The sequence below is a fragment of the Cavia porcellus genome, unplaced genomic scaffold (assembly GCF_034190915.1).
Source record: "Cavia porcellus strain 051 isolate PalLab524CR breed Dunkin Hartley unplaced genomic scaffold, mCavPor4.1 scaffold_5, whole genome shotgun sequence".
Lineage (NCBI taxonomy): Eukaryota > Metazoa > Chordata > Mammalia > Rodentia > Caviidae > Cavia > Cavia porcellus.
Genome location: NW_026947488.1, coordinates 81,868,406 through 81,896,026, shown reverse-complemented (window position 1 = coordinate 81,896,026; position 27,621 = coordinate 81,868,406). Strand labels below are relative to the sequence as shown.

The window sequence follows — 27,621 nt, the reverse complement described above, 5'->3', positions numbered from 1 at the left end:
TCTGAGTAAGGATGACACAGAGGAAAAGGTCTCATGTTTACACTGGTTTGTCCAGCTCCCTGTATCCTTCCGCAATCGGCTTCTCTACACAATTACACTTCCTGGGCTTCAGGGGAAACACATGGCTGGTTGTGACACAAAAGCATCAGGAGGGTCAGAGACAGAGAAGCTGTGATATAATGCCCCTCTTAGAAAATTAGTCTTTAAACAGGCACAGAACTGAGTTTCACCTAATCTCTATATCTTGAGCTTTTGTACATATTTATACACATTAATACACATTAATATTAAGGGTCTTCTACTTTTTGCTTGTTAAAATTGACACTTCACACTAATATGTCACTTATGCCTAGCAATGCTATAAGCTAATTGACCCTTTTCATGACTCTTCTGCAATTAGCTTGTTATTATTCTTATTTTGCACATGGGGAAATCAAGGCCCAGCAAAGGTGAGTACACTGTGCAAGGTTACTCACTTGTAAGTAATGGACCTGGGATTTGAAAGCAGGCAGTCTGGTCTCGTGCGCTCTTGTCTGCACAGCGCGCTTCAGCAATTTAGAAACTGCTATTGCATAAACCCAGTTAAGCAGACCAGGAGGCCCTCATGGAGCAGCTCAGGTTAGGTTCAAGGACTGAAATGCTAACTTTTTGAGACTTACAGGAACCATGTTATTTCCTGAGATCATTCACTTCTTATTAGCACTGTCCAGAGTGTGTGTGTGTGTGTCCACAGGGCACTCCTGTAGTGCAACAGTGTACAGTTTCCTTTCTCTCCTTGGCTTTCATTTCCTTGCAGTCTTGCAAGAACCTCTTTCAACACAGCAAGCCTGCAGGACAGAACCTGAACGTCAGACAAGGAAGTCGTTTGTTCAGAGCTGTCCTTCCCTTGTGGCCCACCATGTATTGCAGACGGCAGTAGAAGGTAAGTGCTGAACAGGAGAGAAAGCAGGGTGCTTACTCCTACTAAGGGAAGGGGACGGTCAAAGGGGAGTCCCTACGCTGCAGAAGTGAGGGTAGGCCCAAGAAATTTCTATTATGTTTCCTGGTCCAAAAAATGAAAACAAATTCCCGAAAAGTTGGGACGTGTGAAGGTTGTACATGTGAAAGACATCAGCAACATGAGAAAGATGCTCGTACTGTCCATGTTGGGGAAACTGTAGCCACCAAATAATGATAGTAATGAATTATGGATCATGTATCAGAATCTATAGATCCATATTGATATAAATAACTGAATAAAGTAGAATGCTAAAAATAAATGTGCAAGTAAATAAATAAATGTAAAAAAAATTTTTTTTTGTACTAGCGATTGAACTCATGACCTTGTGCTTGCCAGGCATGTACTGTGCCACTGACCTATATCCCTGACCCTAAATGTAAAATTTGAAGGAATTAGAAAATCACTACAGTACTTGTTGAGGCAAAAAATAACTGAATTATGCAGGCAAATAGGAAATTGTATAGGAAATAGGATATTTGCTTAGTTTCAAAGTATGTCATTCAACTATACTTATTAATTAAAAAGGGAAAAATAACAGTAAGGAAATCTACTAGGCATCACTTTAAAACCAAGTGACCAAGTTAACATTATCAGCATAAGACAAACAAACATCCCGTACGTTTAGTATGGTACAGTGAGGAGAACACAGCATCATTTCTGTAGGACTTCTGTCGAAATGGCTAACTCACATTTAATCACAGGAAGTAACTGAAAAATTTCAATAGAGATACATTCTATAAAATAACTGGCTAATAATCTTCTAAGGTATCAAGCTTTTGAAAAACAAAGAAAGACTAAGAAACTCAGGTTAAAGGAGACTAAAGACTGCAATTGCAAATATGGGATCTTAACCAGAAATTGCTATCACTAGGATAACTGGAACAGCATGAATAAGATGCATAGATCATGCAATATTGCATCAAAGTTAACTTTCAGAGTCTTGATTGCACAATGGTTATTGTGGAAGATATTAATATTTGGGAGAATCCATATGAGAGGTACACAGGACTTCTTTGTATGGTTTTAGATACTTTAATCACTGTATACTAGTAGAAAACTTAAAAATAAGCAAATGAAATATATAAATAAAAGAAACATTTAAAGATGATACAAAGCAAATCGAAATGGTGATATTCTCTTCTCATCTAGCAGTGGATTATTTGACATGGCCCCCTTGCGTGGTCACTGAGGGAAGGCATATGATCCCACAGAGTTTATTCAGAAAGTGGCAGGTAGGTCACTACTATATTTTTGAGAGATGAGTTGGCGTCTGATCAGGAAGTCTGGACTGGGAAAGCTAGGTTGGTTGTATGTAGCTAAATGCCAAAGACTGTCTGAATTCACAGTAACAAGCATATTTAATACTCCCTTGGGCCATTATTGTTTTCATCTTCAGTTTTACCTTTAGTTACACCTTGTTTAAAGAGTTCATGTTAAAAGGCTTGTGATAGACAGCCTTTGTACTTATTCCAGCCACGTCCAGTACATGCAAATGTTTCCTCTGGTGTTAATCTCTGTATTTTTCAATAATATTTATGTATTACTGTGTTGCTTCAGCTTTTTAAGACGCTGTCTGCTGAGCTCTCTTAGAGGTCTCTCTCTCTCTCTCTCTCTCTCTCTCTCTCTCTCTCTCTCTCTCTGATGGCCATGGGGATTAAACACAGGGCTCACCCATGCTGGGCAGCCACTCTGCTACTGTGGTACATTCTCAGCTCAGGCTTTCATCTTTATGACTATTTATTTTCCACTGCTCACTGAAGTAGTATACAATGGTTATATTCTCTTTCTTCTATATGTTTCCATTTTCATTTATTAACAGTTGAATCATTAACTTCCCATGGTCACTCTGACTTTCTGAGAATTTCCATTCTCATTAGTTTTGGTTTTTTTCTTTCTTTAATGCCTGTTATTTTCTAATAATTTGTATAATTTATCTCTTTACTGCTTTACTGCATGATTCTTGTATTGTCTGCTAAATTAAATATGTCCCACAAGAGTGTAGATCTTGGCTTGGGGATTTAGTTCAGTGGCACAAGTGCCTACCTGGCAAGCGCGAGGTTGTGAGTTTGATCCCTGGTATGCACACATACACACACACACACACACTCAAAAAAATACTCAACAAATTAAAAAAATGGGGATTGTGTTTGTTTTGTTCTTTCATATCCTACTCATGCTCTGATGCACACTGCACAGTGAATAAGTATTAGTTGAATATGAATAAATGAGTGAGCCAGGTGTGGGATCTGAATGTTTGTACTCGGCCGTATTCTTTTCTGAGCCAGGCTGAGTGCTAAGTGATGATGACATTCAAAATGCATTCTGTAGGGTTTTTCAGAAAAGGTTTTAAAATAGTTGGATCTTGCTCAGGAAGGGAGTGGGGGAAATGAATAACAGAAACAAAAATTCATCCTTTTTTCTTTCTAAAACTTTCCTTTGGGGCTTTCTTTCTTTTGCTTTATGTTAAATTTTATGTGAATTTTTATGCCAAGTATGGTTTTTCTCTTCTCTCATTACACAAAAATACTCATTTAGGTGATAACTGGGGTTCTTCCAGTATCAGATATTCTAGTTTCAAAGCGGAAGATACATGCTTTCTTTTTCTCCCCAATAAAAGGAGACCATTGGTAATACTAAGTTGTCTTTCCCTTCCCACCACTTCTCTGTACCATCTCTTCCATCCAATGGTCCTTAAAAATAACAGACTAATTTTCTTGTGTAGGTAAACTCTGTACTATGTTTGGATTTGAAAAAGTTAAGTCTAAAAGTGTCTTACTTATTATCATCAATTTTGTATGACTAGGTTAACTGAAGCTAACAGCTCCCCTTTCAGAATTTTAGACAAAATTTAACATCGGGATACCTTTAAAAAGGATGGATACATTCCAAATTGCAGGGGTTTGAGATTTTGTGACATATAATATTTTTCAGTATTTGAAGATTGACAATCATTCTACAAAGCAGTAGAAGTGACACTTTTGAAAGATTCTTGAAGACTTTCAAAAGTCTTCAGATTCAGTCTTAAGATTCAAAATTTTTCAGATTTTGATTCAGATTCAAAACCCTTCAGAGAGTTTGTGGGATAGAGTAATGGTAGACATCCCTAGCCCTAAGGGATGTCTGTATATCCTATATACATTTTCTGTAAGTGAACTGACTTATTTTGTGATTTTGGAGACAAATCTTCAAAGCACAAAGCACTTTTCCTGAATATATGATTACACTGGATGTAATGGTATTTCTTACAAAGTAAACAATTTGTTTTCTGAAACTAATAAGAAGTGTTAATTTTTGCACATGTAATTTTAGTCACAGATTTAATATTAGGCATTAAAAGACATATAGCTAATATTTAGAACAAGAAATACTCTAGATAATATAATCATCCAGCTTTATTTTGCATCACCTGTGGGCCCTTCATGTTTAGCAGTAATAAGTATCCCTGGGCCTTGATGAAAACTCAGGTTGGTTCCACAGCTTTTCTGCACACTCTTGGCTACTAGATTGTCCTGAGGTCATTATAATACTAAACATGCTTCATAGATTTCAGTCAAAGTTTCAAACTCCTCCCTTTCTGGAACATGCCGTGAGAGGGGGATGCTAGGAGAATGGCTGATTTTTCTAGCTCCTTACTGTTTGCACCCCCTTGCCCACTTGGCTCTGTCTTCTTGGTTACAGCCTCCACCTCTGGGAGGTCCTACAAGATAAGCCTCAAGATGACTTCACACAAGCTGCATTCACAAGTGCCAGCTCTGTCACCTCCAGAAGCACAGTCCTCTCCCAGTTTGGCCATCAAGGCAGATGGCTGGCTACCACTCTGCCTCTAGATTCTTGAAGCATGAGTCAGCTTCAAGGCCACCATGCTTCCTGCTCATAGTGGTTATGTTGTGTTTTACAGCCAGTGGTCCTGAAGTCCTGCATCCCAAACAGAGTTGTAGTGAGCTGCTGGGTGTCATGCAGCTTTTCCTTCAGACTGATTCTTCTCAACAGCTCCTCTCCTTTCTCTCAACTTTTGTATTCTCAAAGCCAATGAGGAGGCCCAGAGTCACAGAGCTGAGAGTGAAGGGGAGGCAAAGGGCAAGTTCTACCTACAGAAGGGCACCAACTAGTAAATGAAGAGCAATAATGCAACTAGGACATACCCTACTTACAATATGCATCATAAAAACTGATGTAGGCAGCAATCATGAATGAATACTAAATTAAAGTTATAGGGAACTAGGCTATCCACATTGTTTCAAAGAACCAATTAGTAAGTTATTTATTAACTATAAAGTAAAACAAATGCTGTCATATGGAAAATCATGGCAGATATCACCCTCAGAGACAAAGAATTCCATGCACAATAATGAGACACATGTAGCTTTCTGGGCCCTTGCAGAGAGACACTGAGAAGCCCCAACACTGCCTGTGTCATATTCTTACCAAAGGTTTAGTCCAATTAAGATAAAAGAATCAAATAAATCCAAATTGAGAGTCTCCAAAACGACTGACCTGCCCTAAGTAGAAGTAGTGTCACCAAAGAGAAAAAAAAAATGGAATTATTGCAGATTAAACAAATAATAACTAAGTAGGAAATATGAAAATGGCCTATTATGCAAGAGTGTGTTGATCCTAAATTTTTTGAGTGTGATGATTGTCCCATGGGCATATGCAGGAATTCTTAGTGAAGTAATGGAGAAAGTATTTCTTTGTGAAATGCCACAATGAGTAAGAATAAAATAAAAATAAAAGCAAAATGCAGCACAGTTTGGTAAGTGTTGCTGGAGAGTACTGGGTAAGTACAGAAATGGAGACTAGTCACCTTACTCTGAATTTCATTTCAGTTATGTCCTGGGGTTTGACTAAAGCTTTCATCTTTAGTATTCATGTTATACAAACATGCACAGCAACAACAATAACAACCTCAAAATGTTTGTGTGAGGCATTATGATTTGTGAAACATTTCCATTGAAATGTTCTCATTTATCTTCACAACCATGTTGGAAATAGCTAGGGAACGTAGTGTTTCTATTCTTCCCATTTCATAAATGAAAAACTGGAGAACCAGGAAGCCTGATTAACTCAGCCAAGTTCACATACTTAAAGACTAGCACCTTATTTCTTGGATTGTATTTTTTCACCACACTCGCTAAACATCCAGGAGGAATTTAACAAAATCTCTTACTCGCCTTAATTCTTTTGTAGAGAAAGTAAGAAAGAGGCCGGGAGGTCTTTGTTTATCTCCACTGACTGAGAATTTTAGATCAGCAGTGACACAGGTGGCTATCTAGGCCTTTCACTCGGTGTTGCTGAGCGGGCAGGAGCTCGCAGCCCGCCTGTGCAGACCGGCCAGCTCCCTTGGGCCGGGTTAGTCCTCACTGAGTGGACAGTGCTGCAGGCCGGCCACACTCGGAGGAACTCACAGACATAAGTTCTCCCGAGACTGAGTCAACGTGCCTTTGCAAACACGAAGTTCAGTCCTGTCACCACTGCAGATACTGTTCAGGGAGATGACAACTCACCCAGGAGGAAGCACACACGAGTCCCATGAGTCACACCCCACAGCCCAGAATACCAAGCAGCTCCGCTTTCCACCTGACAGCTGGGTGAGCAGAAGCGACCTCCGTTTTTCTTTTTGTTTTTTTTTTCCTCCTTCCTCTCTCTCTCTCTCGTTATTCTTAACTAAAAGCAGCTTAACTAAAAAGAAGAAGGAGGAGGAGGAGGAGAAGGAGGATGAAGAGGAAGAGGAAGAGGAAGAAGAAGAGGAGGAGGAGGTGGAGGAGGAGAGAAAGGCACCCTCCCTGACCTTGGGGAGGCCTGGAAACTTTGTTAGTCATAATAAGCCTCAAACACATGGACCATCTCGTTTTTCTTTTAGTAAAGCCTGGGGCTTGAGTCTTTCTACTTTACTATTAAGTGAAGATGTGAAGAAAAAGGGGGGAGGATAAAAGAAACAGCTCAAGGGTATAGAATAATGTAAACATACCCTTGTCCAGACTCACCCCTCCAACCAGGACTTTGTGGAATGAAGGTGGAAATCCTGTTTCCAACAAAAGCATAAAATAAAGGGCCAGATGACTATAAACTGGTTTTTGGAATGTGGGTTTTTTTTTTTTTTTTTTAAAGCCAGCTCTTCACATATTTTCTGTAGCCTTGGCAACCCTAACTTTTCAGAATGCTCTAGTGGAGGTAATTTTTCTAAAGCTCCTTATTCTTGCCAGAAACCCAGGTGGAAAAAATAATTTGTTAACTGGAGCTCTGTTTCTGATGGATGCATCTCAGAATGACTCCCATCCACAAGTCTGTGGGCCTCTGTTAACTCTGGAAAATTTTACAACAGGCCTCAAAGACCCTTCAAGCCTGAGGCCGCAGGTCAGCTATTCAGAATGGGCTTAGTAGTGTGCCTGACCTGTGTCACTCAACAAGGATTTGGTTCCGTTCAAAAAAGTAAGGGAAAGAAACAAGAGGATAAATGATACCAGTTGGACAAACAAATAGCTTATGAAGCTTAGGCAGAATTTACGTAACTCCCTTGGTAAAACCAAGTGGATTAGTAACCACTGAGGCACAGTAGCCACAGACACAGAAGAAAATGTGTGTGTTGAACATAGAAGAAATGGAAAGATGTGAAATTCACAGCACATTCATATGTGTTTTTGAAATACATTAAATATACATGAAAGATGAAAATGTAATGGGGTCTTAAATCAGCTATTGTATTGGTGATTTAGCTAGCTGCCCATCAAGCTAACTGGTGAGCTACAGCTAATGGCCATGTGGACTTGTCCTTGAGTCTTTTCAGAGAAAATGTCTTTTCCAGTCTGCTCAGCTCGCTTGCTCAAATCTCCTACCTGTTCCTGGCGACCACGAGGAAGGCCAGTGTAGAAGCGAGAGCACAGGTCACATGGCAGTGCAGGTCTTAAGATTTTGGTAGTTGGGCCCTTCACACCTGCGTGTGTCTATCCTAGTTGTTTTAACCACATCTTTCTTCTCTTCATGCATTATAATTGATTTGCTAACCCCCCTGACTCATGCATCTGAATTTATTATGCGAGTCTTCTTTTCTGAGCCTCTAGGATAACCTGGTGCTATATTTGTAGGCCACCATTGCATCAAAGTAATTTCCTACATGAAAAGTTCACAGCTGGGTCATATAAACAATAACAGAAAATGAAACCTCTCACCTTTTGAGTAGTCACTATGTGCTAGGTAACATCCTAAGCGTATAATAATCCTCACATGACTCTGTAGAGTAGGTAGTATTACCTGCATTTTACAGGTAAAGAAATGAAGGACGGGACTGGTTAAGTAACTTGCCTAAGACAAGTGGAAATTAGTTGGTAATAGAAAGAGGATTTGAATTAGGGTTTAACCCTAAAGACATGCCTGTTCTATATTGGGGAGGACCAAGCTGTTCCCCTGTATCCTTCTCAGTTACACTTTCATTGATAAACTTACCTAAAATCTACACCCTATAATTTCCTATTCCTTACCCAGGATTTATGTCTCTTTCTACAGCATTGTGGCATCAGCATCTCCATATCCTTTCCTACTTGTTGTCTGTCTCCCCAACAAGAATGTAATTTCAATAATGGCTTCTCCTAGTCCCTTGAACAGTGATTGCCACAGAGCAGGTAGCCAATGAGTATCAACAGAGTCAAAGAGTAATCCTGAGTTTTTTCTAGAGACATCTTTGAAAATAGTCACAGATACACGATTGCCATTCAGACTGAGCAAGTTAACCCTGGAAAATCTGTGACTAAATTAAGTGGCAGGAAGGCATTCAGAAGAGAATCTCAAGGAGAGAGAGAGAAAAAAAAAAGGTTAGAAGAACATCCCATTGCTAGCTCTGTGTTTTGATTCCTAGGTGTTATGCTTTATACATTGTGTCAATTGAGAAGTCTAGAAGCTCAGCTAAGTGACTCAGCAGCTCTCTGTCCTGAGGTGTAGAGAACAAGCAGTTACCTTTCTAGGACACTGTTCCTTGTGTCAGTTTGAGAAGGTCTGAAGCCTTTAACTAAAGTGATCAGCAGGGGGCCCCTGTCCCTAGTTATCCTGGTCCTGTGCAAAGGAGGGCAAGGGGATTTTGTGAGTGCTACACCTGCCCTGAAGGGGTGGGTGGTGGCCTGTGTACAATGTAAGGGAGGAGAAGAGGCTTGTTTCCCCCCCTTTCACCCAGGCTGCTGCCTTGAATTGTTGCTCCTGTGCCATGCCACCCTGCCTTGGAGCCAGCTGCCTATGGATTGAAACCTCCAAAAACTGTAAGAAATAAATTTCTCCTTCCTTCATGTTAGGCATCAGGTATTTTGTCCCAAAAACAAGAAAAAAGTAACCAAGACGCTATGTGACCTACTCAGACCCAGGATAGCTCTGTAGCTTGGCCACCTCCATTGGTTTTCATATTGTAATTTCAGGGCCTTTCCCATGGTCATTTCAGAAGAGCTAGAGAAGGGAGAATTTATACGTATGTATGTTCATTGTCTGGGGCTTGTGTTTTTTTGCCTCAGCTGTGTGGGTGGCACTTATGCTTGCAGTAACTCATTCAACTGGTGGCTTATATGTTACCTCCATTTTTAGGTAAAGAAACGGAGCGTGACTGAGGATAGTAACCTGCCCAGGCTTAAAGTCAGGTTGGTAGCAAAATCACAGTACTGAACAGCGTCCATCTCACGCTCAGTCCACCCTGTGGAAATATTGTTCCAGTATGGAGGCCCACAGTGAACAAACACACACAGTTATCCAAAAAGCAGAGGCAGAGACGGAAAGGGCTTGCAGTGCCCCATCGCTTTTAGGATGAACAAGATGGATTTCTCTTTTCATGATATCCTTTCTTTTTCTGTAAAAGAGAACACATCATCTAAGTAGGTCTAAAATATCTGTAAAAGTTTTGGCAAGTTCATAGTTAAAATGGAAATAAACTTGATTTAGTAAAATTGGAATACATTTTCTGTTTGCCACAGGCTTGGTAGGGTTTGGCTCATCTTGAATATGAAAATCATTTTCTCCCTATCAATTTCTTGAAAACTCAGCTGTCCTAGCTTTTCAAGCCAGGAAGTTAAATTGAGCTGATAGACAGCAGAGGCCCTTAGGAGAATTCTGGCCAGGGTCATAAATGAACTGTGTTAAATAGTTTTAATTTGATGTAGTGATCCTCAGAGGCGGCTGTACTGCCAAAGAGCTATACTTCGGCTCATTGCTGTGTGTTTCGGGTTCAGTCAGATTTCTGAAGAGAGATCCAGCATCTGGAAGCTACTGCTATTGCAGATGAGAAGAAATGGGACGTAAGAGAGTCCTAGGTCTATTTGCCAATAATCTGTCTGTCTTAACTTCACCTTGCAATATGTTGAGCTAGACCAGGTAGCAGGATGTTAATTGATGTAGGAAACACTGCCAAATTTTCGAGTAAAAAGAAAATGAGGTTGGATCTATTCAACTTTAGAACTGCATATAGTCACTCAAACACATTTCAAACATTCATTCAATTAACCACCCATCTAGTCAATAAATACTTATTGAATATCCACGGGTGCCTTTGACTCCTTTAAACTGAGAATAGAGTTTATTCCTACATGGTCAAATCAAGTAGCTATTAGCCTCTGGTAGCTACAGAGCATGTGAAATTTGTTGGTCAAAATCAAAGTGTACATAATAGATTTCAAAGACTTGGTATCGAATATATCATTAATACACTTATACTGGTTACACATTGAAGGGTTAAATTTTGACATGTAGGATTCAATATAATATAATTGATCTCATCTACTTTTTATTTTTAATGTGATTAATAAAAAAGTTTAATTGAATATATGGCTTTATTATATTTCTGATGAACTGTTAAGTTACACACTTGCAGAAAATTTCTTCCCGCTGTTATGTTGGACAGATTGAGGACAACTTTCAGTGAAGATAAAAAATAAAGGCAGAAAGGATGACCTGTTGTCGCAAAAATATATTATTAGGTAGTTGCATTTTTATTTGAAAACTTTACTTTGAAAAGTTAAGTACATGGTCTAGTATTCTGAAACTGATAAATTATTGATAATTTGTGGGTCCTGCAGGTATGTTCGAGTGTGTAGGATGGAAAACCATGTAACTGAGCTTTTGTTGGATCATTGAACGGAACTGTCTCCAATTTCACTGTATGAATGCTCACTTTATATGCTTTAATTTAGTGATATGGACAACTGTTTCTGGGAAGATAATATGTAACCTATTAACTGATGATTTCGTACTGTATATTTTTCTTCTAGAAATACTGTATTATTTGTACCCTTTTACTGCATTGTTTTTTTTTTTTTATGTCCTTTCTTTTTTTTTTCTTCTTTTTCTTCTCTCTTTAAATAAAAAAAAAAATTTGTGGGTCCTGCAATATTTTCTGCTTTCTGAGTTGTCATTAGATATCCCAGATTTCTTAATATCCATAGATTCCTGTTTGTCTATGACAATAGCAAAATAAATGTTTTAGAAAGAAGTAAATACTTCTAGATTGAATTATTATAAGAATTATAAATATAATATTATAAGAATTAGGTGAAGTTGATTCATATTTGAGTTGAGACATTTAAGTTGCTTATGTCTACACTAATCTGCAAGAAGAAAACAATAAATATAACAGTAATTGGTATGGAAATAATATATAACAACTCAGGATATTAAGAGATTAGTTTTGGCAACAGTCTAAATGAAAAACAAAAACTCAATTTCAAGTGTTTTTTAAATTAAAATTAATTAAAATTTAATTTAATTGAAAAATTATCCTGTGTTCACATTGACCAAGTTTAAGAGCAATATAAACTACAGTAGGTCTTCTCTTTTTGCTATTATGCACAAGTGGGCTACATTTTATAGCCTCCTTTTCTGACCACCGTCACGTTCAATCACTTTCTCTCTGGAGCAGTGAAATTAGTCTGGCATTTGAGAATGACAGAAAACTAAGACAAAACTTCCCCAGGCACCACCCAAATGCTCTCTCTACCAATGTCCCGCATGACTTAAGTTGTCCTGAACTTTCTCTTGTCTAGTGGGCTTGAACGAAGATTTTGAAATCCACATTGAGGATTTAAGAAAGTGACAGAATTAAGAATTTGAGCTCTGTAGAGCGCAAGGAATGGTCAGTGATTTTATGTGGAGGGACACAGTGTTACAAGGAAGAAGTGAGATATGGGGCTGATTTTTTTTTCTAGGATTGGAAGACATGCCCATCACTGCCAGATATGGAAGCAGAGACAGATGGTGTGGCAGATGCTGCAAAAGAAAATGACTTACTACTAGGTAAACCAGGTAAAAAAAAAAAAAAAAAAGAACAAGAAGACAGAAGAAAAAGTACACATGCTCCCCTCCACTGTCAGGAACATCTTCCCATGACCCTCCTGTCTAACTGTACCCTACACTGTTACACCACGTCTCTGATGACTGTACGTTTGATTTTTCTAAGGAAGAGTGGAAGGACTAACTGGAGGAGATCCAGTATAGCCAATATATCATGAAGAGCATGCTGCAGCTAATCTTTCTTGGGCCCAATGGTTGCTATATGATCGACAGAAACTGGATGAGACACATCTTGGTTTATTTTATAAATACTCCTCATTAACATTGTTACCTGGTAGAAATCACATAAAGGGGATGGTAATTTAAGCACATAGAAGTGGAAGTTGTTTGAAATGTGCTTTAGAGATGCTCAAAGGTACACACACAGAGACACGATTCAGGAAGTTTGTACGGATGGAGGCTCCAGTTCCACTCTATTGGGTAATAAGCGATAGAGAGGATCTAGTGCTGATGTAGCTGGGCTCTCTTTTGGGAAGTGCATTGATCCTTTTGGTTTAAAATAAATGCCATAGCAAATTAAAAAGGCTACGTTGTGAGTTCATGGAGTGGAGGAGTGGTTGAAACCAACACAAGTCATCTACAGTGCTGAGGATCTATAGTTTTAACATTTATTGATTTAGTGTTTGGAAATTCAATAATATGTGCTTGGCAATCACTCATGTCATTTCTACTAAACAGAAATGGAGGCAAAGGAGCCTAAATCAGCCTATGTGAATTGCTGAAACAGGACAAGTGTGTGGATGCTATTAAATATTTTTCTGTCATTATAAAAAGAGCAGTGACTGGATAAGTATTTGATGATGATTTTGTTCCTATACCAAGAGAAAAAAATGAATAAATAAAGACTTTAGAGTAACTAACAAAGAGTTACTGAGGGCTTTTCAAGAACTGTCTGATTATATGTAGTATTCACCATATGTATTGTATTTAGAAACACTAATAACCCTCTTCAAGTAGACCTCATTGCATATGTACAACTTTCATGTATGTACACATACATATGATTTATAAAATCATTCTAAAAAGGAATCTTAACAACATAATGTCCAGAAATAGCTTGAACAGCATTCTTCCCCCCACCAATTTTTTGAGAAACAGATTCACCCAAGTCCACCTGGCTACCCTTTATTTCCTATTTCCCAGCTCAGTATTTTCCTGTGTTACAGTGGAGTAGAAAAAGCTAATCAAAAGCATGTTCCCAGTTTCAAACACTGGCATTTCCACTGAAACTACCTTGGAACAAATAAGCATACTGAGTCTGCGGGTATGGCACATATTTTCTGAAAGCAAGGGAAAATTTACAGGGAAACGACTTCCCTCTGCAACATGTCCTGTGAGAACTGCCCACAAAACATCCCTGCTTGTTCTCTGAGAAGATTCAGCCCCTGAGCTTGACTGACCTGCTTAGGGTGGGTTTCCCTTTGGGGGCTACGCCCCAACAGGAGGTGGTCACTTGCTGCTGAGCTGGCTACTGAGTGACATGTTCCAGAACCTTTGCAACCGCATCATGCTTCTGTAATTTGGACGACTTCATATACAATAGCTTCCTATTTTGCTTTGTGGAATTTTATATAAGAAACTTAAGGAACATATAAATTTTCTCTGATTCTAGTAAAGGCTAAAAAATGCTACAGTTACAACTACCAGGCTGCCGCAATCTATTTTTAAAAAATAGTTTGAAACTTCCTTTTAATCAGTTTCAAGACATAATCAGAGCTTACACAAGAGACACCACTGTGGTTTTTCCCTCCTTTTCCTTCAGTACTGGGGATTGAACCCAGGGCCTCAAGTATATTAGCCACATGCTGTACCATTAAGCTACATCCCTAGCCCTTTGAGAGACAGTTCTGCTAAGCTGCCTGGATGGGCCTCAGACTTGCAATGCTGCCTGTTTCTTGACCAGCGAGGGTTACAGACACTCAACCAAGACACCATTATCTTAGTAGTGTTAAAGTTGGAGAATTTCCTCCTATATATAAAGCAAAGTTTTTGTCTTGGAGAATAATATATTCCTCCTCTTATTGATATGCAAATTATATTTACTCTTTGAAATATCACTACCATATATCTGTAAAATTAAAGGTAGGGTAGGGATGGGGGAAACAACGGAAAAACTTCATATATTTTCCTATCTTGACAGGTATGTGTATAATTGCCAAACACACCATTCCCAAGAGGGAAATAGTCACTAAGTCCTTAAAATGTAAAGCTATTCTTGTTTTTCATAGACCCCACTCAGTGGCAGCTTTCAACACTTTTGTTGAGTAAGTTGCTTTAGTGATCGTTTCCCGTCTTTGAGAATTATGTGACATCATATCATCCTTACAAGAAGCAAGTGTTTGAGATTTGCTTAACACACTAATCTTGGCTTTGACAAAATATGTGTGATCTTTATGTCATTTCAATGGGTAATTTCCAACAATGATACTAACTTCATAGTAAAGTCTTAATTTTTCAGAATCAAGAAAGTAGAAAACTCTAGGAAGAAATAAAGTATAAATAAGTAGATAGGTTATAGATATTTAACAGTTCACTGTAGTTGAGAAAGGAATAAATGGCAAAGAATTAAGTGGCAAAAAATAGCAGAGTAGTTTTTATAACATTTTTTGTGTTCAAAAGTTTAACCTTGAAAAATTCACATGTATATTAATCATTTATACTTCTCTGAATCTTCTATAACCCTATAGCAAGAATAAATCTTGCAGAAGTCAATTTTTTACAATAGCCTGAACTACTTTTTGGATCATTAAACACAAAATTACCTTTAATTTTATGTGAATTATACTATGTTATTATTTAAAACTGATTGTATTATAAAACAACCAAAACATTCCTCTTCTCTTTATTCTCAAATATCTCTATTTTTAGTCATCTCAGGTAAATAGTAATCTGTGACTATAAACCTAAATTAATTGGAACATTTTTTAAAAATCGTCCCTCTAAACCATTTTCTTTCTAAAAAGGCTTCATAAACAAATGTATGCTGCAAAAAAAAAAAAAATAATCTAGTTTAAAGAACATTCTAGAAACTTCCACAGGGTGAAGCCTAACATGGGGTCTAAGAGTTGAAACAGAAAATGATTAGGATATTGTGGTTCCTGGATGATCAGCAACCAACAGTCTTGTTTTGCGTTGTCTCTCCTGCTGTGCTTCTGTCCACAGCATTGTTTAGCATTAGTTACTACAGGTTGGAAACGATCAGACTTAGCGTCATCATGAAATAAAAAGACCCTTCGAGGACTCACTCCAAACTATTGACGGTTGGGTCATAAACTCTCCCTCTCATTTAGTTTAGTGTTTTAGTTGATGAAACTATAAAGTGAAATGAACTTGGAAAAAATGAGCACTGTGACCAGCAGGAACTATAAACCTAGTACCTTCAACTGCAAAGAATAAGAAGAAAATAAGGACGAAGAAAGGTGAGAAGAAGAAGAAGAGGAAGAAAAGGAGAAGAACTTGCAGGAGACACAAGACAGAGGCTTTTAGGGTAAATACAGAGGCTGACAGGCATCAATCACAAAGGTTAGCTGTTCACATTCAATCAAATTAAGCTATTATATATTTCGTTATTTGGACAGTGAATAGAGTGACTTCATGATGCTTCTTTAGTCTTTTATTAAGCTTCTTCACTCACCTTCCATGGGGGTGTTGCTGTCTGGACGATTTGCGAAGACCACATCTACATATTCCAGCTGCAGCCTCTGAAGGGAGCCCTTCAGTCCTGAGACCAGAAAGGGGGGAGGGGGATGCAAATAGGAACATCATTAGAAAGAGCTGAAGCTTGGTTTCCTTCAAGACCTTAATTTTTAAAAAGCACTGAAATAGTTTCAAAAATATATTGAAGGTGCCAGAGCAAGATGTCCCATAGAAGTACAATGATAACAACCTTTTTTTTCCCCCACTACTGGGTATTAAAACCAGGGTCTTCCCACTGAACTACATTCTAAGCCCTTCAAAAACTTTTATTGTTTTATCCTAAAATTCATGTGGGACCAGAAAACACCTAGAATAGCAAAGGCAATTCTGGGCAACAAAGGCAAGACAGGGTCATCACAATCCCTGACTGCAAATTATACTATAAAGCTACTGTGATAAAAGCAGCATGGTACTGGCGAAAATAAACCCCAAACAAACAAACCAGACTCAAGGATCAATGGAACATATTAGAAGATGCAGAAACAATTCTAGGCATATTCAGCTGTCTTATCTTTGACAAAGGTGTCAAACACATTCACTGGAAGAAAGACAGCCTCTTCAATAAATGGTGCTGGAAAAACTGGCTTTGCACACACTAACAAATAAAATTGGATCCTTGTGTTTCATCATATAATAAATTTGGGATGGATCAAAGATCTAAATATTAAAGCAGAGACATTAAAGCTGGGCATAATGGCTCAGGCCTGTAATCCTAGCACTTGGGAGACTGAGGCACAAGGATGGCGGTGAGTTAAGGTCAGCCTGGGCTGCCTAGGTTGTTTGAAACCCTATCTCAAATAAACAAGCAAACAAACAAACAAACAAAAGCAACCAAAACAGAGATATTAAATCTGCTCGAAGATAGACTAGGTAAAACGCTTCAAGACATTGATGTAGGCAAACACTTTATGACTAAAACACAGATCGCACAGGAAGTATTATAAAGAGTCAACAACTGGGATCTCATCTTATTAAAAAGCTTTTTATCTTTTTCATTTTTATCGGTACCAGGGATCGAACTCACAACTGCCTGCTTGCAAGGCAGGCGCTTATGCCGCTGAGCAAAAAAAAAAAAAAACAAAAAACAAAAAAATAAAAAGCTTTTTAACAGCAAGAGAAACCGCCAGCAGGGTAAAGAAACAACCCCCAAGGTGATAACAAATGTTTGCCAGCTGTTCTTAGGCAAAGGATTACTGCAAAGAACATATAAAGAAAAAAATCAGACCTCCCAAATTTAAAGACCCAATCCAAAAATGAGCATCTGAGATGAATACATACTTTTCAGATGAAGAAATACAAACAGCAAATAAATACATGAAAAAAATGTTCAACATCACTGGTCATTTGAGAGATGCAAATTAAAACAACATTGTCACCCTGGAAAGCATGGCTATAATAAAGAAATCAACCAATAGCAAATGCTGGAGGGCTTGTGGGGGGAAAAGGAACCCTTCTCCACTGTTGGTGGGAGTGTGGACTGGCGCAGTTACTATAGAAATCAATGTGGAGAATTCTCAAAAACCTACGATTATAGGTCCCATTTGACCCAGCTATTCTCTTGCTGAGTATCAATTAAAAACATTGTGTACTGTGGTGATACATGTGCACCCATGTTTATAACAACACAATTTGTAACAGCTAGACTTTGGAAACAACCCAAATGCCCATCAACCAAGGAATGGATAGAAAAAAATGTGGTCTTTTTAGATGATAGAGTACTACTTAGTCATAAAGAAGGATAAAGTGGCAACCTGAATAGGTAAATGGATGTAATTTGCGACCATGCTCAGAATTGAAATAAATCAGGCTTACATATGTGTAAACATCATATTATCTCCCTAGTGTGAGAAACTGCGAGCAAACAAGATCAGAGTGTACAATAAATATTGTGAAATGGGAAGAGACTGTTCAAAAGGAAAGAGAAACTGGGGTAGGGGGAAGGAGAAAAGAAGGAAGGAAAAAGTGAAACTACACACACCCACACACAGTTAAGATAGTTATACTACTAATGTCTCTTAACTCCGTTAAAGAAAGGTTGGTGCTCATATTGTTTGGACAATTAAATGCTGATACCTTGTGCTCTGAGTAACTAAAGATAACAGTACATACTGTATTAATTGTTGTCATTCCCTAGTATCTTGTTTTGAAATTTTATTTTTCCTCTTTACAATAAAATTAAAAAAACAAAGCAAAACAAAACAACAACAACAAAAAAAACCCTTTTAAAAATGTTTGATACAGTGTCTCACTAAGTCACTAAGCTGCCCAAGCTGGACTCAGACTTGCAGTCTGTCTGCCTCAGCCTCTCAGTGCCAGGACACCAACATGCCCCACTTTGAACGACTTGTTCTTGCATAAAATTACTTCACCAGAGCTAGGAAGCCGGAGAGAGATCAGAGTGCCCGGTTCTAGCGTTATAAGAAGCGCTGCACTGAAGACAGTAGGAAAGGAAAAGGTGTTTTGTTACCGTTCTCCCAGCTCCAAGCAGTGAAGCAGCCTACAGAGATGCCTCCTGCTCGGAGAGGAAAAGGAAGTGAAGTGTGCTCTTAGCCGTGGGACCTGGGACCAAGTCCGCTATTTTCACCGTGCCCTGCAGCCCCTGCCCCCAGACCAGGGCTGATGGATGAATCCTCTGGATTTATCTAGGGCCAGTCAGGAACCTGCACCCCTAATTAGATGGGCTTAGATTCCAGCCTGCACCACTTCTAACGATGCTGCAGGCCTCGGCTACATCAGTCTCTGAGGCTGCCAGCCTCAGGAGTTACCCAGTTTAATATCACTCTTGGTCTCGTGCCTCCTCCCACCTCAGGCAGCATAGCTTGGTGAAAGATTTCACTTGCTGGGAGTTATGGCAGACAAGTGAGTGTAGGACTTTGATCTGGAACTCAGAGCCCAGGCTGGCAGAAGCCAACCTGTGTCCAAGGACAGCACCTGGCAGAAACCTTCAGCCCTGGTGAGACGGATGTGTGCTCTCTCTGATGGACATCATTTCTGGCTGCCTGTAGTGGTATCAGGTCAGAAAGAGACCACAGCATCAGGCTGGCCACGGAAGCATAGGCCTTGATCCTGCCTCTGTGCCACAGTGGTATTGGGAAGCTATAGACTCTGGATGTGACCTAGTATTTGGTGATTAGGGCTGGACAGTCTATTGTGATGCTCAGGGCTGGGCAGGCAGAATGCAGTGGCTGACTGCATAGGTAGGAGTTTGGGTACAACCTGGCCTGAGGTGGATGCTAGCACACCTCTGAGTTAGCAGTATCCTTTTTAGGCACTCCCAGTCCGTGTCATATAGCACACTAACTGTAGATTTGCAGCAAACAGGCTAGGAGCACCCTCTATTACTGAAACAGTGACAACACTATAACCTGGACCTGTGGCAAACGTGGACCTTGGGCGCCATCTAGTGCTCAAATAGTGGCAGTGACCATGGCTCAGAGTAAATAAATAGCCTGCTGAGAATTTAGAGGGCATGAGTTGGAGTTACAGCTCAGTGGCCCAGCACCCGTCTGGCAAATGTGAGGTCCTGAGTTTGATTCCTGAACCCAAAAGACCCAAAATATTTTTGAAATTTCCAGCAAAAAGATCACAAAGGACAAGTTTAAGGACTGGAATGAATGCTTAATCCTCTAGTGCACAGAGAGTGGTTGCCAACAACCACCAAAAAATTTTAGAGAACCCTGACCTCATTTAATACACAAAATAAGGTGTCAGAAACTTACCATAAGCTAATGGGTATATGTGATCTCTCAAGAGAGAATTTAAAGTAGCTATTTTATTTTATTTATTTTAATTTTTAAAATTTTATTTAAAGAAAAAAAGCAAAACAAAAAGGGTAAAAATAATACATAATTTCAAAAAAACACAGTAAGACTCACTAGTTGATAAATTACATATTGTCCTCTTAGGAACAGCTGTTCAAGTTATAAAAGTGAAGCATACAAAGTGGACATTCAAACAGCGAGACTGCAAACTGTTCTGTTCAACTAACCAACAAAAACTTAGTAGTATGGCTATCAAGCCTACACACTTAAACATACATGCAGTTATATCCTGTGGAGCACTTTCTTTTCCTCTCTTTTGTACAATAGCAATTACACATTTTGGGTTTTATTACTACTACATTTCTTATTACTTTTTACACTAGAGACATAATGTGATATTTATAAATATGATTCTTGCTTATTTCACTAATGAGGATAGCCTCAAGTTGTCTCCATTTGCCTATGAAGGCCTCAGGATCATCCTTTTTATACCTGGGTAATATTCCACTGCATAAAATACCACATCTTTTCCATCCACTCTGCAGTTGATGGGCATCTTTGTTATTTCCAAGATTTAGCTCTTACAAATTGTGCTTCTATGAACATGAGTGCACATATATCACTGTGATATGATCTTTTTAGTTTTTGTAGGAAAATACTCAGGAGGAGAATAGCTGGATTGAATGGAACTTCCAATCCTAGACTTCTGAGAATTCTGATTCTCATAGTGGTTGCACCAATCTACACTCCCACAAACAGTGGAGCAGTGTTCCTTTTTCCCCACAGCCTCACCAACATTTGGTATTGGTTGATTTACAAATCTAAAGAAAACACTCCTAAAATTCATTGGAAACAGAATTGCAAAGGCAATTCTGGGCAACAAAAGCAGGGTAGGAGGCACCTATCTAATTTCCTGACTTGAAACTATAGTACAAAGCCACAGTGATAAAATCAGCATGATACTGGCAAAGAAATAGACCTGAGGATTAATGGTAGAGATAGAAGATGCAAGCACAGCTACAAAGACACTCAGCCACCTGATATTTGACAAAGGGGCCAAACATGTTCGCTGGCTTTGTAGTATAGTTTCAAGTCAGGAATTTTATACCATGTATAAAAACTCATTTCATTTGTAAGGATATACACATATTCTAAGTAAAGAGCTGAAAATAGATATTCCATGCAAATGGAATCTAAAAGAAAGCTGGAAAGCTGTATTTATATCACATAAAACAGACTTTGTATCAAATTCAATCAAAACAGACAAAGCAGGTCATTTTGCAGTGATCAAGTAGTCAACTCACCAAAAGGAAATAACAATTATATGTATATATGGTCGTTAAATATCAGAGCATCTAAATATATAAATATATAAAGTAAATATTAATGAGAATAAATGAGACGTGGACTCCAATATGATAATTGGGGAATTTGACACCTCTCTTTCGGCAGTGTGCTGTATATATCACCCAGTAACAGCAGTTAAACTGTGCCCTAGACCAAATGGACCCAGCATATCTATGCAACATCCCATCTGGCTGCAGAATGCATGTTCTCAATATGTTATGTAACAGGACAGATCATATCATAGGCTATAAAACGATTCACAACATATTTTTAAAAAATGAAGTCATGGGGCTGGGGATTTAGCTCAGTGGCATAAGCGCATAAGCGCCTGCCTTGCAAGTGTGTGGTCGTGAGTTCGATCCCTGGTACCGATTAAAACAAAAAAGGCAAAAAAAAAAAAAAAAAAATGAAGTCATATCAAGTATCTTTTCTGACCACAATATGTTTAAACCTTAAAATAAGTAAAAATTTGGAGACTGTACCACTACATGGAAATTAAATAACATGTTTCTCAACAATCAGTGAATGCTTGGCAAAACCAAGAAGTAAATTAAAATTTTCTTGAGACAAATGATCATGAGAACATAATAAAATCTATGCGATACAGCAAAAGTACTACGAAGAGAGATTACAGTAATAAATATCTGTCAAAAAACCAGAAAGTTGTCAAGTAAACAATCTAACATGAGCCTCAATAAATTGGAAAAACAAGAACAGACCAAACTCAAAGTTAGTACAAGGAGAGAATAACAATCAGGGCAAAAATGAATGAAATAAAGAAAAAAATAAAATGTTCAATAAAACAATGAGTTTATTGTCAAAAAGATAAAGAGAAAAGGGACAGAGAGGAGGGGAAGGGGACAAAAATAATTAAGATGTGTTATGTGCATGTGCCCGTTCTCCACGATGACTGGACTCATTATGTATTGCAGACATAAAACTAAATCTATAAATGATAAAATTGACACATCCTTAGACCATGAAAAAAAGAGAGAAAATGCAAACAAAATAAAAAACAAAACAGGATCATTAGAAATTATTTCAAACACCCACACACCATGAAATTTGATAATGTAGGAGAAATGGATAAATTCCTGGACAAGTACACTGTACTACACTGTACTAGAAGTGAATCATTAAGAAATAGAAAACATATACAGACCAAACCTGAGTAAAAAGATTAAATCAGCAATGAAGTCTCTCATCAGAGCAAAACCTCAGGACCCTGTGGTATCACTACTGAATCTCACCAAACATTTTAAATAACTCATGACAGTTATTTTAAAAAAGAAAATTGAAGATTTGAGGCAAGTGGTAATTGCAAAGGTTGATACGTTGTGTAGTTTGAGAAGTTTAGAAGTTTAAGTGATTCAGCAGGGGACCAAGATCCTCACTTTGTAAATATCCTGAGTCTGTGCAAGATGCAGGCATAGAGATTCTGTGATTACTTTACCCGTCCTGGGGGGCTGGCAGCCTGCTTACAGTATAAGGGAAAAGAGGCTGCTCTGCTCCCCTCCTTTGTGCCTTCCTGCTTTGTTTTCTGCTTCCTTGAATGGCTGCTCTGGTGCCAGGTCACCCTGCCTTGGAGTCAGCTGATTATGAACTGAAACCTCTATAAACTGTGAGCTAAATAAACCTTTCCTTCCTTAATTCTGGGTGTTGGTATTTTGTCTCAGTAATAAGAGAAAAGTAACCAAGACAGAAATGGAAACACAAGATACTCAAACTTGCAGCGTAAGTTATTCCAAAAACTTGAGGGGACAAAAATTTCTTTCAAACCCTTTCCATGAGGCCAGTTTTACTCTGATATCAAAAGCAGATTAGGACACACACACACATAAAGAAAGGTCCAGGCCAATATCCCTGATGAACACAAATGCAAAAATTTGAGCAAACAGAATGCTAGCCAACTGAATCTAACAGCACATGAAAAGATTATAAACTACGATCAAATGAGATTTATTCCAAAGTTGCAAGAATGGTTCAACATTTGGAAATCAACTTTTGGAAACAGGCAGGATAAAGGACAAAACCCAAAACATCTCAATAGACACAGAAAAGCACTTAATAAAATTCATCATCTGTTCATGATTTTAAAAAAGACTGAGCAAATTAGATATAGAAAGAATGTACTTCAACATGGCCAAGACTATGTATGCAGCAAGCCCATATTAAAAGTGGAAAAGTTGAAATCTTTCTAAGATCTGGAACATGGCAAAGATGTCCAATTTCAGAAGTTTTACCCAACACATGAATAGTATACTGGAAGTCCTGGCTAGAAAAATAAGGCAAGAGAAAGAAATAAAAGCCACTCAAATTGTAAAATAAGTCAAGTTGCCATTGGTTGAAATTGTCATGCATAGAAAATCCCAAAGAACCTACCAAAAAATCCAATTAGAACAAGTAAATCAGCAAAGTTGCAGGACACAAAATCAACATAAAAAATTGGTGGTATCATGTTTATAGCAGCACAAATTGTAATAGCTAGAAACAACCCAAATGCCCATCAACCAAGGAATGGATAAAAAAGGACATGGTATTTTTATAGAATGGAGTATTAATCAGCCATAAAGAAGGATAAATTAGAGACCTCTGTAGGTAAATGGATGCAACTCAAAAATCATGTCTATAAATGAAATAAGCCAGATGTACATGTGTAATCATCACATTGTCTCCCTCGTGTGAGAAGCTCAAAGAGTAAATAAGATCCAAAATGTACAATAGATATTGTAAAATTGGATGAAGCTACAAAAGGAAAGAGATACTGGGATGAGAGGATGGAGAAAAGAGGGGAAAAGCAAAAAAAGTTTTATATATATATATATATACATACATATGATAGTTAAAATACTTATATTACTAATGTAATTTAATTCACTAAGAAGAAAGGTTTGTGCTTTTATTGTTTGGACAATTGAATGCTAATATTTTATGCTGTGAATAACTAATTTAAAGACAACAATATGCAGTATAGTAACCATCATTATCCTCTTATTATATTGTTTTGATATTTTGTTTTTTTCTCTTTAAAATAAAAAGGATCAGTTGTATTTCTACATACCAATTTTGAGCTACTTGGAAAAGAAGTCAAGAAAGCAATACAATTTTCAATAGCTACAAACAAAACAGGACAGAATGAAAAGAAGGAATAAATTTAACTAAGAAGTAAAACATCTTTACAATTAAAGTTATAAAACAATAATAAATAAAATTGAAGAGTACCAAAAAATGTAGAAAAAAATCCCATGGTTATGGATTGAAAGATTGTCGTTAAAATGTTCGTAACACCCGAAGTTTAATTACAGATTAAATTCAACCCTGCTTAAAATACCAATGATATTACTCAGAGGACTGGACAAAAATTCCTGAATTCATATGAAGCCACAAGATGCCAAGGTAGCCAAGAGCAGAACACACAGGAGGCATCACACTGACTCCAAGAACTGCAGCATCAAGATGGCCTTGGATTAGCATTAAAAACAGACACATAAACCTATGGACAAAATATCCTAGAAGTAACCTCATCTCTAGGGCTAACTCATCTTCAGTAAGTGCTGAACTACACCGGGGAACTGTCTTTCCAATACATTATGCTGGGAAAACTGAACCATCCTCTTGCAAAAGAATGAAACTAGATGCCTTTTACTGTATACAAAACATCAACTCCAAGTGGACTAAAGACTTAAATGTAAGAGCTGAAACTGTGAAACTACTAGAGGAAATGAGCAAGCAATGCTTCAGAAAAAAGGAATGGGTAAAGAGTTTTTGATTAGATCTCAGAAGCACAAGAAACAAAAGCAAACAGACAAGTGGGTTACCTATAGAGGCAATCTGCAGAATAAGAGAAAGTATTTACCAGCTGTACATCTCTCCAGGGATTGTTAAGAATTTCTAAGAAACTCAACTCAGTAACAAATCATCTTCACTATCTAATTAAAACGTAAAATGAACATTTAATTTTAAAAGATTGAATCAACATTTTTCAAAATAAGGCATATAAATGGCCGATAGAGATACAAAAAAAAGTTCAACATCACTAATCATAACAAGAATGCAAATCAAAACCACAGTGAACACCACTTTACGCCAGTTAGAATGGCTCTCATTAAAAAGATGCAAAAGAAGCTCTGGCAGGACTGGAGAAAAGGCCACCCACACACACTGCGGGTGGAGATGAACAATGTAATCCGCACAGGATCCAGCTATCCCACTGTATAGATCCACAGGAAATGAAATCCACGTGTTTAAGAGACTTCTGCACACCCAGGTCAGTTGCGGCTCCATTCACAGTAGCCAAGAAATTGAATCAACTGTGTCCTTCAACTGTTGAATGAATAAGGAAAATGTGATATAAAGATATACATATTACTCAGCCATAGATGGGTGAAATTCTGTCATATATATTTACATGAATGTAACGGGAAGACATGATGTTAAGTGAAAATAAGCCAGACACGAAAAGACAAATACCATATGATCTTACTCATATGGAATCTAAAAATGTCGATCTCATAGAAGTTAAAAATAAAATCATGTCTCCAGAGGCTGGGAGAATATTGGGGAAGAAAAATGGGGAATATTTGGTTCTATTGCACAGTAGGGTGACTACTGATAACAATATTGTGGTGTAAATTTCTAAAGAAGCGAGAGGGGTTCTTAATGTTTTAAGCATAAAAATGAAAAATTTGAAGACATGGTTATGTTTATTTTGACTTAAACATTAAACAATGTATACATATATCAAAATATCACATAGTTCCCCATAAATATGCATTTATTATGTCAATTTAAAATTTTTAAAAATAAAAAAGTAATAAAATTCAGTGAATGTGATGACAATCGATTGGTGCCTGGAATTTTTTCAAAATGTATTACAGGCTGACGTTGCCTCGGCATTGAAAAGCGTTAGGACTGTCTCATGGTTACGGACATTCCCTCTGGAAAACACATAATGATCGCATACAGTGAGTCATGGTGATATACAGGAGCGAAGTTAGTATAGAAAGTAGCTTCGCTTAAGGAGTTTTTTCCTTGAAAAATGAAAATTAATGCTCATATTTTGAATCACTTAATGGACTTATAGTGAGATGGAGATATTTTTGTTGCATGTCAACTCGTTAAAATAATATAAATCAGAAAAAAATGATTGCCTTAACAACACAAGTTTTACCAGTACGTATAAGTTTTTGTAACATCAAGGGGTGAGTACAGGACGGATTTCTTCAGTGTCTTACTAATCCTGCCAAATTTTATAGAACCTAAAAAGCATACCTAAGTTCTACCATTTCTGTTAGTCACGTTTCTGGGAGAGAAGCAAAAACACTAGTGACCATAAAGACCTAAGAAACAATATAAAGGAGAGAATGAGAATTTAAAAAAAGAAAGCCTGTCACCAACAGCTTTCAGCCCTCATTCCAGTATTCGGAAAAAATTAATTAATTTCAATAAAAGTAATACTTCCCTGAAATAGAATGTGCTTTATGTAATATTATGCAACTAAAAGGAGGACAGTATTCAGGAATTATTTTGTCTCATTTCCATGAAGCATAGAATTTCCTTATCAGCCTTTTAATTCCCGAGGAAGACCGGAGATTTTCCTCTTTTTATTATGAGCATAAAATTAATTGTCTGTTAAATGAGGCTCTTATAAATTTAAATTTGGCTCATTTGAATTTGATTTTCAAACTGCTTTATTGGACAGCCACAATTACTTTTCTGACAGGAAAATGGAGTGCTTGAATATAGCTCCGGAAATGTTTCCATTCATTGAGAAGGAATTGTCTGTGATGGCACAGGTTAAAAGCTCTGATGAGCAGATGAGGACAGACGGTGTTTGGAGGTCTGAAGCCTGCTCTCCCAAATCTGCCGGGACTTTCAAGGTTGGGCCAGCACCAGCCATCTCAAGGGGCAACTGGAAATTACATTAACCTTAAAAAGTACTACCATAGGGCGGGGGATTTAGCTCAGCGGCATAAGCGCCTGCCTTGCAAGCAGGCAGTCGTGAGTTCGATCCCTGGTACCGATAAAAAAAGGAAAAAGACAAAAAAAAAAAAAAAAAAAAAAAAAAAAGTACTACCATATATGAGCAAATTTACATGTCACAAAAGATAAGGGATAGGCGAAATTTTGAAAGGTTAGCATTCTTCACCCTAACATGCTGTGGATCTTTGACTTTTTTTAATGACCTGATTCTCTAATTGGTTTCAGGGCTGACAAAACCATGATGCTCAGAATTGCTGCTCCAGAGTGATGTAACAGATATGCAATAGAAATGTAATGTGGTAATTATAATGTGATATTCATTCGGAAGAATTTCAGAGGAAGAGCACTGAAGGCTAAATGGCCAAAATTCGAGATTTAAATTCTGACCCATGCCTGGCAGTGGAAACAAGTGGCTTCCTTTCTGAGAATGTCTCGCTCCCCACCCCGCAGCCTCACCCCTGTCCTGCTGTGTGACTGTTCCCCATAACTCGGTAACGCGGTTTGGGAGTAACTAGGAGAGACTGA

The 27,621-nt window shown here is 37.9% G+C and overlaps 1 protein-coding gene and 1 long non-coding RNA gene across 4 annotated transcripts in view; one reads left to right on the top strand and one right to left on the bottom strand.

The window, feature by feature from the left end:
* Positions 1–27,621, bottom strand: part of Kcnab1 (potassium voltage-gated channel subfamily A regulatory beta subunit 1) — a 418,900-nt gene that overhangs the window by 34,781 nt on the left and 356,498 nt on the right. For both annotated transcript variants that reach the window (XM_003476307.5, XM_023560240.2), the window contains exon 8: positions 15,945–16,031. In XM_003476307.5, the coding sequence (XP_003476355.1) occupies positions 15,945–16,031 (87 nt within the window). The remainder of the gene's footprint in view (positions 1–15,944; positions 16,032–27,621) is intronic.
* On the top strand, positions 634–25,871 carry LOC134476128 (uncharacterized). 2 transcript variants are annotated; one of them, XR_010047639.1, is made up of 3 exons: positions 634–922; positions 12,166–12,262; positions 24,154–25,870. It is a non-coding gene; the product is annotated as an uncharacterized LOC134476128 (long non-coding RNA). The 2 variants fall into 2 exon arrangements; XR_010047640.1 differs by lacking the exon at positions 634–922 and adding an exon at positions 4,321–9,612 and having other exon boundaries at positions 24,154–25,871.